Here is a 16,164-nt window from a genome sequence, read left to right as displayed (position 1 = left end):
CAACATTATCCATAAAAACCAGTTGTTACTGTAACCATATTATGTATAGCGGGAACCCGCGTCTAATCAACGGCCACCTTTGATGAGTTTTGACAAGATGACAGCAACGGACTTAGAATGGAGGATCATAAAGTAGAAACACCATGCATCTAGCGTGTACACAATCATGAAACCCATGTTACATAAATGACAATTCAGTATGTAGTTCAATTAGCGCGAACAAGCCGGCTTCACCGGAGGACTAGCAGTAGCATTAGCTAGCATACTAGCCTAAATGACAATTGGGACAAGGTGACGTGACAAACAAATGTGCGCACCAAAACCAGCAGTATTATCACTTTTGACTCTTACAAGGTGCATTCAAGGACTGCCAACAAAAGAGGACCAAAAAATGCTACCAATAAGATTCCACCAGATGGCGCCATAGTAAAAAAAAAAACTGCAAATGCACAGGAAAGTTTCCCACAATAGTCAGCAAATTTGCTAATGTCGTATTGCAAATATGCACTGTGCCAAATTAGACTTTACTTGATAAAAAATAAAATCTAAAGGAGGCAAAGGGTTAACTGTATTAACTGCCTTTAGTTTTAAGGGTGTTGATTGTTATTTTTTTAGGGGGGGGTGCAAATTGTGGGATAAGTATACAGAGTGTATAACTCTATCTATCTATCTTTGTTGATGCAAAGCTCTGACCTCTGCAGGTGTTGGCTAAATACATCTCCAAAGGAAATTCTGCTGGGACGTTGGAGCCACAAAGCATGCTGGGTAATTCAATGTGACAGCCACACACACGCACACTTGGCAGAATGTGACCTTGCACTTCTTGCGTGCTCTCACTATCATTAGAATATGAGCAATGTCAGAGAGATATTGAGTGAAGAATATGGCTTCGAGTTTTTGGATGAAAGGCGTCCAATAGGATTTTATTTTTGTTAGTTCAGTGTTTCCCAAACCATGTTAATACTTGGGCGGGCCACCCAAGTAAATTGGCCACCACCCAAGAAGTTTTCAAGAAAATGTATTAAAAATATATTTAAAAAGAGTAAAAAAAACGTGTCGCGACAGGATATACCGCATGTAACGTTAGTTCGCTGTCGCTCACTTGTGGATCGTGAGGCTAGAGGAGACGTAGTAACAGGACTGAGACCCACCTCCCGTCCAACCCGCCGGAGTCAAGTAGATTTCAAATCTGTGGGAAACAGTTTTTTCATAACTTCTTTCTTACACAACCTATTCTACATAATGAACTAATCAGAAAAAAAATAATTATTTAAGTAAGATTAGAACTTAACTATTACCGTTAGATCAATTTAAAAAATACATTGTTTTAGGAATTTAATCATTAGAACTTTCTAAAAAAAACAAGACCTTACTCTCCTAAGATTGCATCTGTTATTCTCAGAAAAATTATTTTCTTGAAAGCATTTGATTAGTTTTGATAAAAAAAAGTTTTTTTTAATTAAACAAAATGGGATTTTTAAATTTAAAATACACGGAATATGAAAATTATCATAAAATTATGTTTTTCTCATGAAAATATGACTATTACAACTTTTTTTTTTTTAAACTGCAACTTTATTGTCATAAGAATTTAACTTTTTTTTAATTTTATTTTTTTATGTTCTTGTAATATCATGACCTTCTCTTAAACTGATATGACTGTTTAAAAAAAAACAGGAATTTCTTTAAACTACTTTAAAAAAAAAAGAAGACATCTTATTCTTCTCTGAAAAAACAACAACAACCTATTCTCATTAAATGACTTTTTTTTCACAAAATACAACTTTATACCTCGAACAATATGACAAAGACGTATATTTTTGCCTGGATTCGTTTTTTTTGTTTTTTTTACATTAACCTTTATTTGGAAGTTCTTTCATCACAAAATCTGAAATTTATACACAGTAAAAAAGAAAAGAAAAAAAAGCTACATTCTGAGCTTGTCTCGTATGATTCCGTCAAAACCTTTTTGGCCTTTTCTGCCTCCCAACATGAAAGCCCACCAGGGAGGCACAAAAATGGGACGCCGAGCCATTGCTGCACTGTACCCACAGAGGCTCCCCTGTTTGATGCCCTACTCTAAAGATGGCAAGAGCGGGGGTGGGGGGGGGGGGGATTTGCCCTGCACAACAAAACAAAAGAATGCCCTCATTGAGCAATTGTGAGCTTCCATCGCGACCGCGGGCCCGTCCGTCCTTCAATTAAGTCGGCGGCGGGCGGCGCGCCTCAGGGCGCCTCACCAAGCCCCCCGACTCTTTTGCTTCCCACAGGCACGGCGGTGCACTGAGGGGGAAAATCATTGTGTGTGGGGATAAGCGGGTGAAACGTCAGCGGCGGAACCCATTTGTCCGGGAGCATGAGGGGGACCCCTGAGTGTCGGCCAAAGCTCTGAAAAGAAAAAGTTGGCAGCAAAAGAGACACATTTTCTTTTGGGCTTTTGATGGCGTGCCCCTTTTTTCTGGCTCTTCAGTAGACTTTTGTGGGGTGCACCTGTGAGTGGGGGGGACGTGTCCCGCAAAAGAATAATTTATTTACTACAGCAGGCAGGCTTCTAAAGGCGATCGGGAACAATTTGTCAAGAAGCTTACTTGGTGGTCCAACCTGTGTGAGAAGAAGCCGTAGCAGTGTTTCTCAAACAATCACAGGTGTAAAATTGGTTGACACAAGTGCAAGTGACGCAAGTAGAATTTTGAGACAGAAAAATCGGAAGGCTACAAGAATAAAGGTTGGCTTGAAAAAAACTAGAACTTTCGCTTTTTTTTTTAACCCAAAAACATTCTATTAAAAAAAAAACATGATATTTTCTTAGTTTGTTTTAATTTGTGAAAAATTACTTTATTCTATAAAATTTTGACTTTTTATCTAAAGTACATGCCTGTAACTTCTAAAAATGCAATATTTTCATGTCTGAAAAAAAGAGCTTTACACAACATTTTCCCTGCAAGAAAAACCTCCATTAGAGTTTTTTCTCTTAAGATTGCAACTTTTCTAAGAAGAGTTTTTAAAAGTAAAAAAAAATGCACTTCATTCTATTAAAATTACAACTTTTTACTTACAAATATTTTTTTTAACTTGAAATAGAGCTTTATTATGATGATTATCGTGATTTTTTAAAAAGTGATTTAATTCCTTTTAACAGCTAAATGCCCAAATGAAAAAAATTGACTTCATTCTCTTTTATTTCTGACTTGATTTTTCACACTTTGCGGAAGTTTCAACTCGAAATGGAGCTTTATTATGATGACACCCCTCTTTTATCGTAATTTTTAAAAAGTTATTCCTTTTAAGGGGTAAAAAAAAAAATTCAATTTTTTTAATTTTAATTGTGAAATAGGTTTGATGTTATTAATTTAAAATGACTAATATTTTTTCTAAAAATAAAATTCTAACTTGGAAAAAAATATCTGATTTTCATTACATTGCACCTAAATGCCCAAATAAAGCAATTTCTTCTGGAATTTTTTTTTAATTCTCTTAGATTTCTGACTTCTATTTCTCCAAACAAATACAATTTTTACACGGAAGTTCAGCCTTTTTTCCCCTCTTACACATAAAAATCCAACTTTATTCTTGTAGAAAATTTCTTTTTTGGCCCCCCTCCCCCCCAAAAAAGTGATTTTAATTAACACCTTTTTTTTTCTTAAAAAATGTAACTATTATTGAAAAACTACAATGTTTACTTGAATAAATCCCATTCTTTAACCAGGAAAATATGACTCCATTCTCTAGCAGTACAATTTATTTTCTGGAAAACATACACCTTTTGTTCTTAAAATAATTTTTACATTTTTCTTTTTTGAAATTACTTAAGAGTATGACTTTTTCCAATTTCGTGCCCCATGCTTTAATATCATCACAGTTCACGTTGATACTAAAGCTAATTAGCGACAAAGATGCTCTGACATGTTTTCTGTTTAGTTTTTCCATCAAAGTTTTATTGTTTCTTATGGTTCAACATCAGTGCGATAACAAAGAGAGAGAGAGAGAGAGAGAGAGAGAGAGAGAGAGAGAGAGAGAGAGAGAGAGAGAGAGAGAGTGTGACTAGTGTGTGTGGAATACTGTAATTTAGCATGTTAGCATTTGACCTGTGGTCCCAATATGAGTCCTGTGCTGCATTCCGGAGCTTCATTCCCGAACGTAAATGCGAGTGCACAACACGTCATTGGCCCCGAAAACCTGCCAAAAATATGCAAACACATGAAAGTGACATTGTAAAAAAAAAACTTGCTTGTTGAAAAACACAAATCTCTTGTCGTCTTTTCCCATTCAGAGGCTTCCACTATAAACCAATTTAGAAGCAACATGCAAATTGTATGTAAATGTGTCCCACTTAATGTGTATGCACAATCAGCTTGTTGTGTTAGTAATGCTTCCTAAACTGCCCCCCCCCCCCTTCTTTTTTTTTAACTGGCTGTTTTTCTGGAACATACATTTTTAGTTGTGAGGATTATTTTTCCCCAAAAAATTTGTTTAGTTTTTTCTTCTCACAGTTCCAAGCAAATGCTTGGATCAAAACCAAGATTTTCGTTTTTTATAGTATTGCCAGATTTTGGCTTACATCTCGTAAAATTACGATTCCTGTTTCTCATACTATTTAATTTTTTCCCTCTTAAAAGTGCAACTTTATTTTCCTAAAATTCAGGGGGGTTTTCTTATAATATTTTTACTTCGTGACAAAAACATAAGAGGTTGTTAAACGGATTAATATAAAATACAATAAAAATATATAATAATAATAAAATACATTTTAAAATTATCTAAAATACAACCAAAATACATATATGCAAAATACATAAATATATTAAAGAATATATATAAAAAAAAATAATAATAAATAAATAAAATATATAAAATACAACCAAACTAATTATTTTCTATTTTTCTTTGTATTATTGCTGCATCAACAAAGCTGGGTAGCGAAGGTAACCTTCAGCACTCACTGGATTTGGCTGAGGTGAGAACAGCTGAAATGAACGATGTGTGTCAGAGGGAAAGTAATTGACTTCCCTGGGGGAGGTTGCGTGGCATGTTTTTCCTTTTATCGCCCAGAGGTGATGACCACCAAGGAGCGTCTCGTACTTCCTGTTCCTGAAAATCTCCCTGCCTTAAAAGTTCATCTCCAAGCATCCGAGGAAACTTTTTAAAATCCTGGGTTCGTCTCCCAGATTGTTTTCCGAGGATCTCATCGACTTCACCCAACTACAAACATGACAGCATTATGTCTTGTTTTTGAGCGTTCACGTCTTTCCAAAACTTTTCTGGAGGCAATCTTCGGGCAATCTTTCAGCAAAACTAGCAAACTTTTTTTTTTTTTGTGATTTAGCTCTCGATGGGTTGAAAGTGTTGCGTCGACTCATATGCATATTAATTGCCGTCTGATAACTCACCAGCGTCAGTTCATCGCCGTTAAGTTCTCGGGTCCAGAAGGTTTTTGGTCCGTCCCCGTCCACCAGAGTCTGCTGACAGCTGATCTTGTTGTCCGACTCCCAGGTAGCGAGACTCTGCAGGGCGAAGATGATGACATAAGAACTTGACCACATAACTTACCCCCCCCCCCCCCCTCCCAAGAACACTGGAGTGCATTGCTTTTTTAGTTTTTGCTTAGTGAGACAAGTGAGCTAAATCTCAAAGCTTCTCATTTCCTGCAAGTTTATGTTGGATTTTTTTTTACATTTACAACTTAATACTTTCTCACACAGCCTCGCACTTTCATACAGCAGTTTTGAAAATGAAGGTCAAAGTTGCTCTTGAGCTGTAAAAAAATATATATATATATTTATTTTTAAAAAGGCTGATGGCTTCTTTTACTAACTCTGAAGACTAAAAAAAAAATCACTGAAAAATGGGTGTAATAATGCCAACTAATAGCTTATTGATCAAAATGATGAATGATCGATACTCTATATGGATGATGGTGGGCTGGAACCAAAATTCAAAATGTACTCTACCTCTTAGGATAAAACTGTACCTTTAGGAGTACCACAGGGCAGTATTTTGGGTCCCCTAAGTATTTTGTGCTGTGACCACCCGTGCAAAAAAAAAAATCAATGGCCAAATGATTTTAGCCCTTGGAAAGATAACTGCAATATGAACCGGAGCATCCAGCCACTGTTTTTGTATTAGCCAGCATCCATCTATCAAGTTTGCCTTGAATGATAGAACTCATATTAAATGACTTTATTTTTTATTTTAGTTTATACAGAGATGCTGTAAAAATTACGCATCAAATGCAGTATTACAGCATAAAATGGTTGTCAGACAGCGGCAACTGCTATAAGCAGCAGGGAAGGAGCAGTGCGATTTTTTTTATTTGAATGATCTACCCATCTAATTCCCTATTGTCTCTGGAACTGGCTATCGCTTTCACCTCTTAGAAGTGAGAAGCGCTCACGCAGATTAGATTGAGACTTTTGAACCTTGCAGCGTTGTTCGGTTAAAGGATCTACCCCTTAATCCCATTAAGCTCTGCCGCATCTGGCCTTGACTAGCGGGTAGTCAAGGCCTACCAAATACTGGCAGCTGAGGGTTTGCCAAGAACCACACCAGCAAAACTGTCAATATCAAGTATAATGTGGACAAAAATATCAGGACACGTTCCACTTTAACTCATTCACTGCCATTGACGGCTATAGATGTCAAAAATGAATTTCAATTTCAATTAGTTTAGCATTTTTTCCCACTTTTGTTAACAAGAGTATGAGAACCTAGGGAAAAAAATATTGTACATTTAGAACAGATATATAACATTTGTGATTAATTATGAATTAACTCGTGAAATCATGCAATTAATTACGGGGGAAAATATGCTCCAAATTTTTAATAATCTTTCCTTTTTTTTTAAAGAAAAGATTATTAAAAATTAGGGGTGTCAGGCGATTACATTTTTTTAATCATAATTAATCGCATGACTTCACTAGTTAACTCTTGATTAATCACACATTTTATATCTGTTATAAATGTACAATAAAAAAATGTCTAGGTTTTCATACTCTTGTTGACAAAAGTGGGGAAAAAATGTTAAACTAATAGAAATAGTTCAAATTAATTTTTGACGTCTATAACCCTCAATGGCAGTGAATGAGTTTTAAAAAAAAAAGTGAAGAAAAACTGAATTGTTCCTAACAGATTCTTGGAAGACTTTCAAAATGTAGGAGTTGATTTGTGGGAATTTTTGTTCATTTATGAGTTGTTTTTTTAAACATAATGGAAAATTAAAGTACCTAAAAACTCTTAATTCATTGTTACTTAAGATGGATGTTGAAGTGTCACTGTAAAAAATCATAATTGTGTGACATAGGCAAATATACATAGTCAAAAGTATTTGTATGTGTCATTCCACCTATATGAAGTGAAAAGTGAAGAAAATACGGAGTTATTCCTCTATGCAGAATTTCAATTCGACTTTTTTTTTTTTAACAAATGGACCTAAAATGCTTCCCTAAGGAACTCCAATCAAAATTGTATATTACAAGATTTGTAGAGCAATCTCTGTTGTAGGTCTTCCCCCTAGGGTGTTTGATTGGTCATCCAAACAGCACATAATGGACCTTCACAAAACTGTTGAACGCATTCAGTTGTTCTTGAAAATCTCCTGAACTTAGTAAATGCTTACAAATGGTCTATTTGTAATATAAAATAATACATTTGATGATAAATTGCTTAACGTTATCAGACAAATTCAAGTGTTGGCCCCTGCAGAGAATTCCGTAAAGGAGCAAAGTAATCCCGCCTGACTCGCGGGAAAATGCGGAAGGGGTAATTGAATTACTTTTGTGCAATGTCAAACAAAACGCCGCTCGCTATCTTGCTTGCTTGCCGAGTATCCAACAAGGCAAACCAGCATACTGGCTTGTTGTTCCTTGAAGTACAGCAGCAGCTCGCGCCAGAGCAAAAAACAAAACATGACGAATGCGCAATGACACTCGCTCCTCTGATCTGTCAAGAGACGTCACGCAGCTTGGGATGGCAGGTTCCAGTACCCAGCATGCCGCAGGGCGCCACGGAAAGGGCGTCACGCTGTCTCCTAAATAGGTCAGATCTGCCCTCCCCACTACAAAAACGCAGCACGGTGAAAAACTGTTCAAAAAATAATAATTCAAACGAGGAAAAAGTGAAATGCTACCGTAGGTCTGTCAACTACGATGAGCACCAGTTGCAGTGCCACGCCAGGATCAACAGATGGCGCTAGATAAACTTGCCTCTTTTGCCCCTTTTAAATGTGAGATGCATTTTGTTCATCGGTGGAAGGGAGAAGAAAAACGAAGAATTCAGTTGAAGAGCTCATCACAATCCGCCCTCGGGGCCTGCAGATAAATTCCCATCCATCTCAAGGATCACGACGCCCCTTGATCCTTGTGCGCGGACGTGCGGGGGATACCAAGGCATGAGTTTGCCAGTAGCAATCCAATCCATCCCTCAAAAGCTAAACGTGGTCTGAAAGTCTTGAACGCAGAGGTCCACAAATTTTGCATGCCACGGATGTCAGATTAGTGATCCCGACCGAGCATGCGCTGCGAAGGGGGCCTTTTGGGATTGCTTCGTTGTTATTCCGAGTTTTAAATGCATTGCCGTTGTGAAGGCTTTCCTATGATTGCAATTTCGCTGATATGTTGTGGATGACTCAACAGCATACGGCGGCATATTAGGGTATATGTATAAAAAAAAATTTTTTAGAAAGTAAGGGCAAAATTCGGAGAAAAAAACTCGAACATTTTTGAAAAGGCAAATTTGCGAGAAAAAAATCCTTAGAAATTTACAAGGAATAGGCGTAGCGTAGCTAAAGTCTAATGTGAGGATTCGTTGGTGGTTAATGGGACACTGTTTATAAAATGAAAAGGCAGGATGGACACGGATTCATTCTTCATTGAAACTTTACTCGTCATACACGGCAGCGAGAGCGACAACACTTCCTGATCCCTTATCAGCTGACTAAACACTAACCAATCAGAAGCTAGCATACTTGAGGTAAATGCAAGTGAATGCATTTACCAGCAGCAGATTCCACACATCAACTTAGCTACTTGTACAAAAAAAATACCAAAATTTATGAATGTGTAAATAATAATTCTGGAAACATAAATGTACAAGTAAATAAATATTTTAACAAATTAACTTAAATGCTTGATCCTCAGCGTGTGGACCTTCGCAAATCGAGGCGTCTTTGTCGCTGGCCGTATCCAACGCTTCAAAGTGCGAATGCTTAACAATATGGTTAAAGCCATTACTATCTTCTTATTTCGAAACCCGACCGAAAAAAATCAAACAATCCGAGTAGTACGCTTTTTCTTCTTCTATTTCTCGTAAGTTTCTGAGGTTTTTTTTCTTGCCACTTTATAAACTCGCAAATTTATGATTTTTTTCTTGCACATTTGCCACTTTATAAAGTGGCAAATGTGCGAGTTTTTTCTTGTAATATTTTCCCCGCCCTTTAAAAAAAATATATATTTATACGTGGCGCTAATACGCCGTCATAATAGCACCCATTGGAGTAAAAATAAATAAATAAATATGCCCCTTGTTTGGCATGTCAATCACGAAGCGGCGTACAAAAAAGTCTGAAGAAGCCATGCCTGCAAAGACAAGACAGTCTGTTATTTTGGTTTTAAGTGTCCGCTTTTTTTTTTTTGCCTATTTCCAAGGGTCCTCTAAGAGAACTTGGCCAAAAATCAAAACACATTTTTACCAAATTTGAACAACATGTATTAGACACAGCGAAAATGGCCAGGAGTTTAAGTTTCAAAAACCAAACACTCGTAACTCCACAATGTTAAGAGTCTTGAGCAAATATAAAAAAACGGACTCTAATCCGTACTGCAGTCCTCCTGTTGTTTGTTTCTTAATCTTCATGGGTCAACGTGACCCATTGTATTGTTTAATTATCAACAAATATCACATACCACAACGTTTTTAATATTTAAAAAATGAAGGCCAGCAGACAAAGTTGAACCTCCACCCCTCTCATTCAATAAGTGGTAGTAGCGTCTTGTGCCCTAACTCTAAGCCCAACTGCAAACCCAAATACCTACACTCAAACCTACACCCAATATTAACTCATTCACTGCCAATGACGGCTATAGACGTCAAAAATTAATTTGGACTATTTCTATTAGTTTAACATTTTTTTCCACTTTTGTTAACAAGAGTATGAGAGAATTTTTTTTTTGAAATACAGATATAAAATTTGTGATTAATCGTGAGTTAACTATTGAAGTCATGCAATTAATTACGATTAAAAAATGTAATCGCCTGACGCGACTTAAATATTATTAAAAATTCAGGGCGTCAGGCAATTACAATTTTTAATTGTAATTAATCGCATGACCTCACTAGTTAACTCACAATTAATCACACATTTTATATCTGTTCTAAATGTACAATAAAAAAAATTTTTTTTCATACTCTTGTTAACAATGTCCCTCTCCTCACCTTGCACTTTCGTCCGTCCACCGTCTCCTCGTCAAACTCCTCGCCGATGTGGAAGTTGATCTCGGTGGTGCGCACGCTGGTGGACGTCTTGATGTAGAACTGCTCGCCGTCCTGCCGGATCTCCACGTGGGGATTGGACGCGGCCGCCACCGCCACCTTTCTCAGCATGGCGTTCACGCCTGAGGGCGCGATGGAGGCGGGAGAAAAAACGTGTTCAGGTGGGAACTGGCGACAAGTGGCTTGTCTATTGCGTTATGTGTGTTATGAGGTTTATGAGGATGTATCCAATACGCATGCGTGTGACGATCATCGGGTTCTCTGGATCTGTTATGACAACGGGTCGTATGAGGTTGTGTATTTTGAAATGATCAGGTCATGTGTGCGAACAATTGGATAACTGACGACGTGTAATAAGATCACTTTTGTTTTGCCCAACGATGTGATGAGAATATATCTCATGACGGGTGTATGGGATCGTGTGTAAGGAGCAGGTGTATTATTGCTATGTGTTTTTGCAGTGAGGGTGTGCGTATGATTATGTGTCTCGTAAGGACGCACTCTAAAAACAGTTGGGTCAAAAGTAACCCAATTATGAATCAAAAATGGACTAATCCACTTTATGGGTCAATTTGACCCAACCTTCAGTGTTGCTTTATACAAAATGACCACATTTTTTTTAGCCAAAGTTGGGTCAAATTTACATTTTCTTTTTTTTTTGCAAAATGACCCAGAAATTGGGTCAAATTGACCTAAGTAGAGTATCAGACCCAACTTTCTGGGTTGTTTTGTACAAATTTACTTTTTTATTTTTGGGGGCAAAATGACCCAGAAATTGGGTTAAATAGACCCAAGTAGAGGATCTGACCCAACTTTCTGGGTTGTTTTGTACAAAATGACTTTTTTCTTTCTTTTTTGCAAAATGACTCGGAAATTGGGTTAAATTGACCTAAGTAGAGGATATGACCCAACTTTCTGGGTTGTTTTGTACAAATTTACTGTTGTTGTTTTTTTCTTTTTTCTTTCAAAATGACCCAGAAATTAGAGTAGAGGATCTGACCAAACTTTGTGGTTTGATTTTTACAAAATTACTTTTTTCTTTCTTTCTTTTTTTCGGGGGGGCAAAATGACTCAGACCCAAGTAGAGTATCAGACCCAACTTTCTGAGTTATTTTGTATAAAATTACTTGTGTGTGTGGGAAGGGGGGGCGTCAAAACGTAGTAGAGGATCTGACCAAAACGTTATGTGTTGTTTTATACAGAAGTACCTTTTTTTTTACCCCCACCCCCACCCAACACCATAGTTGGGTTATTTTTGACCCAACTGTTTTTAGAGTGTGATCATTTGTGCATGAGGATGTGTGCTGATGATCATGTGTTAAGAATTTATGAGGTTATGATTTATGTGTGTTTTTCGTAGTCACGAGGATTATCGTGATTGGATGTGCCAATACGCAATACGATCATGTAGGTAGAGAGAATTTGTTTTGTGCGGTTGTGTGATATGTTTGTTTGTTTATGTATACGAGGTTACATGGAAAAAAAAGTGGGAATGTGCACGATGGGGTGTAATATGCATTACGTTGGTTATGAGTGAGCGCGTGTGCACGTGCAATACATATTTGTTTAAAAAAAAAATTCTCGGGATATGTTTTTTGAGGCGTTCTCCAGGAGGACTTGTGTCTGCGTTATGAGGATTATGAGGGAAGTCCGCATGAGAATTTGTGGGTTGTGGCGCACCAGCGGAATTTGTTATGCTTTCTGCGGTCAGCATGAGTCCGGGATCGCTTTCGTGAAGCTCGGATCATGAAAAACAGATGTCGGGGCGGACAGTGAGCAAACAACGGATAAATAGAGTGAGAGATGAGATGTTCTCATGGCGACAGCGCCCATGCAAACACGCTCATTCCATTTGACAGCGTTCACACTCTTTCACCCTGCTAGGCAGAAAGCGGGGAGCACGGACGCACGCTCATTTTTTTTTTTTTTATTGCATTAAATATGGATGAGCATTGTACATCGCTTGACAGTGTGTCCTGACTTCTCGCCCATGAGAATACCTTGATAGATACCTATGAGAATTTGTGTGATGATTTGTTATCTGAGGAATTTGTGTTTTGAGGATTTGGAGGGCGCGCGGGTGATCGTGGCTAAGGTTCCACGAGACTGTAACAGTACGCATGAGGATTTGTGGCACGTGTCCATGAGACTTCGCCTGTGTCAGAACACAGAGGTGGGTAGAGTAGCCTAAAATTGTACTCGAGTACGAGTAGTGTTACTTCAAAATAATATTACTCAAGTAAAAAGTAGTCATCAAAAAAAAAACACTCAAGTACAAGTAAAAAAAGTATTTGCTGAAAAGAATACTCAAGTACTGAGTAACTGCTTGAACATAAAGTCAGATTTATTTATTTTTAAAACATGGATTTTGCTGCTTAACTCACTAACGCAATATTAACCAGACTACCATATTTAGATTTATATATTATTGTCACACACAAAAAAAAAGGGTTGACTTCCCAAAAAAATTTGGGTCATCTTATTCAAATTACGTAATCATAACTTCACATAACTAAAGTTTCAGAAAGAAGAAACAGCTGAAGTTCTAAATTTGAGATTGGTTATTTTCTTTTCATTATGCTTCTTAAAAGACAGTTGATTACACTTGATATTGATCTTGAAACTGATGTCATTTGTACTTTTGATTTCACAGTCTGATGAGGATGCCAATCTTCAACAACAACAACAACAAAAAAAAAAGTGAAGCGGCCATCCATTGTGCTGAGACTCTGAGATCATTCCACTTTACTGGACCAGCTCGTCGTCATAGCAACAGGTTTGTTGTGGTGCTCAATTGTCAACCCACATCTGCTGGAGCGCATCACTCTTCTGCCTGTTGCTAAAATATGGCGGGGGGGGGGGGGGGGTCGTTCAACAAAGTGGATTCCAGTGCAGAGGGAGCCGCCACTTCCCATCAGCATCTTCCTAATGGTGTGACCACTGGGAGGTTACCCAGGGTGCAGTGCAGGGACAAGAGGGTACCGCTGAGTGAACAGCAGAGGTGGCTAAAGAACAGTAATCACGCTGTAGTAGAAGTACAGATACTTGCCGTTAATAAAGACATCATATACAAATGTTAATTAGCCAGAGTACCCATATTTAACACCCAAAGGCCAGAGATGAAGATTCAAACTCCGAACCTGCGGACTGTGAGGCAGACCGAGCCCACTAATCCACTGTGCTGCCCCCCCCCCCCCCCAGTTTACCTAATTTATTTGAGGAACTCTAATCAGACAGGTGCCTCGAGATACTAGTTTAAATCATTCCTTGTCGTCACTCGTATCTCGAAACACTCCAATTGTCTTTCACAATTTAAATGAATGGAGACTCTGATCATCTGTTCCATAATCAGAAAATAACACTACAATATTGTACTTTATAAAACGTACACTCATTACATAATTAACTAGACTGCCTGTAACCAAATCAACTGTTTTCGATTCTGTTCAATGGACATTGTACTTCTCCTGGTGTGCATGCTTTGGCCACCGGGGGGCAGTATAATACATGTATGCATGTCAAAACTAGTCATTCTTAAGTGGATAAAGGATATGTGCGGTCTTTGTTAGCATTAAGCTCAATTGACTTATCTGAAGCGTTTGTTTTATAAATATGCAACATTTCCTTTGTTTTAGGTTTAGTTTGATGCTAAACTTCAGCTTAAAGGGATACTTGACTCCATTTTCAGCAGTAAGAAGATCATATTTTGTCTATAATTAACTCATTCACTGCCATTGACGGCTATAGACGTCAAAAATTTATTTGAACTATTTCTATTAGTTAAATTTTTTTTCTACTTTTGTCAACAAGAGTATGAAAATGTACATTTAGAACAAATATAAAATTAGTATAAATAGTAAAATAGTGAAGTCATGCGGTTAATTACAATTTAAAAAATATTATCGCCTGACGAGATGATTATTAAAACTTAGGGGTGTCAGGCGATTAATATTTTTACTCGTAATTAATCGCAATTGTTAACTCACGATTAATCACACATTTTATATCTGTTCTAAATGTACAATAAAAAAATATAGGTTTTCATACTCTTGTTAACAAAAGTAGAAAAAAATGCTAAACTAATAGAAATAGTTCAAATTATTTTTTGACGTCTACAACCCTCAATGGCAGTGAATGAGTTAATGTGATGTTATTTTTCATGTACAATCAATACCATTCAAAACACGTTTTACCAAGATGACATCACACGTGCTCAGGAAACGGGTAACAACCAATCACGGCTCAGTTTGCTAATGTCACATGACCAAACCCAGAAAACAGGTGACCTGTGATTCCTGAGCACCTGTGATGACATTTTCAGTCAACAGCAAGTGTCAAAATGTGTTTTTAAAGCTATTCGTACGTGAAAAATGATGTCATCAAATTAATTCTATATAAAATAAAATAAATTTACTGCTGAAAATTGCTAAATTTAAAAAATCCTATTTTTTGAAAAATTGTTCAGTGTCAAACTGCTGCTTCTTGTGAAGTGAGTTGAGTTCCCAAAATATTTTTTTGAACGACGGCTCGAAAAAAACTTTCTGGAAGGCGAGATTCGAACCTTGAACCCCACAACTGTGAGGCATATGTGACAGTAAATAATAAATATTGTTTTGTGCAACTGTATGAACAAAATGACTTGTGTCCGACTGTTTCCCAACATTTTGCCCCCCATGAACCCCCCCCCCATCCCTTCACCACCATCGTTCCCCCTCGGCACTGCAACACAAACACAATCGAATGACCCACTTAATGTGTCCCAAAGCGCAGGCGGCACCGTCGTCAGTTAAGACTATTAAAGGGTGAAGACGACACACACATGCGTGGCCTACTTAAAAGGCTTCAACGTGAACAATATTGCGCTCAACAATGACACACTTGTGTTGCAGGCTGGAATTCGGCATCTGGCGTTTTACATCCATCAGCATCATCATCTTCATCATCATCATCATCATCATCATCTCAGCGTCCTTTCCCAGGGAGCCGCTCCAAACAATGCCATGCTGTTCCCAAGTCCGGCGCGCATTCCCAAAAAAACAACAGTGCGCGGCTTTGTGTGTTTCGTGTGATGGAGGAAGGTGAACTCACCCAAAGCTTTGAGAAGTTCGTCGAAATTCTCGCTCCTCTTCATCTTCCAGGTGCCGGAAAAGTTGGCCATGTCTGCTGACTGAGGCGGAGTGAATGCCAGGGAGAACCTGTTCCACTTACACGGCTTTCCTCTCTCTCTCCTTTTCCTCTGTCACTCTTTCTCACCCTCCGCCTCTTCCCCCTCCTCCTCCTCCTCCTCCTCTGCAGGGGCTCGCCTCCGCCAAAATGTTCCAATCCCGAAAGATCATTGAAGGCAAGCGCTCATTTTCGACGATGAGAGGACACAAGTACCGAGTATAGAAAGAGAAATTCGAATTATTGTCACTGTTGATGTCGTGTCGGATTCCCGGAGTGTTCAACAGACAAACAAAGAGATGTTTTACTGATTTTCGTTTTATTCTGGGTGACTTTGAGCAGTCAACAGTCACTTGAACTTGTTGAGTGGTTATCATAGCTTTTTCGACCCCTAGTGAGCCCCAGACAAAAAGGACCAAGGACCTAACCTTAACCCACCCCCCAAAACAAAAATCTGAATGATGGATAAGCAAAGATATCTTTTATTAAATAATTTACGCATAAAATAGCAACTGTTAC

The 16,164-nt window shown here is 38.0% G+C and overlaps 1 protein-coding gene across 2 annotated transcripts; it reads right to left on the bottom strand.

The window, feature by feature from the left end:
- Window positions 1-3,906: 3,906 nt before the first annotated feature.
- Window positions 3,907-15,738, bottom strand: crabp1a (cellular retinoic acid binding protein 1a). Of its 2 annotated transcripts, XR_015094699.1 has the most exons (5): window positions 15,571-15,738; window positions 10,426-10,604; window positions 5,388-5,501; window positions 4,037-4,176; window positions 3,907-3,994 (listed from the first exon to the last, which is right to left on the bottom strand). XR_015094699.1 is itself a non-coding variant. In XM_086074753.1 (4 exons), exons 1-4 carry the CDS (start codon window positions 15,638-15,640, stop codon window positions 4,126-4,128), a joined length of 414 nt encoding a protein of 137 aa, XP_085930879.1. In that variant the 5' UTR covers window positions 15,641-15,738; the 3' UTR covers window positions 4,001-4,125. The 2 variants fall into 2 exon arrangements, 1 of the variants encoding a protein (XP_085930879.1); XM_086074753.1 differs by lacking the exon at window positions 3,907-3,994 and having other exon boundaries at window positions 4,001-4,176.
- Between the last annotated feature and the right edge of the window lie 426 nt (window positions 15,739-16,164).

Source organism: Leptonotus elevatus, chromosome 4 (genome assembly GCF_054856555.1).
Source record: "Leptonotus elevatus isolate MCC_2025b chromosome 4, RoL_Lele_1.0, whole genome shotgun sequence".
In the NCBI taxonomy this organism is placed as follows: Eukaryota; Metazoa; Chordata; class Actinopteri; order Syngnathiformes; family Syngnathidae; genus Leptonotus; species Leptonotus elevatus.
This window is presented reverse-complemented; position numbering and strand designations above follow the sequence as displayed.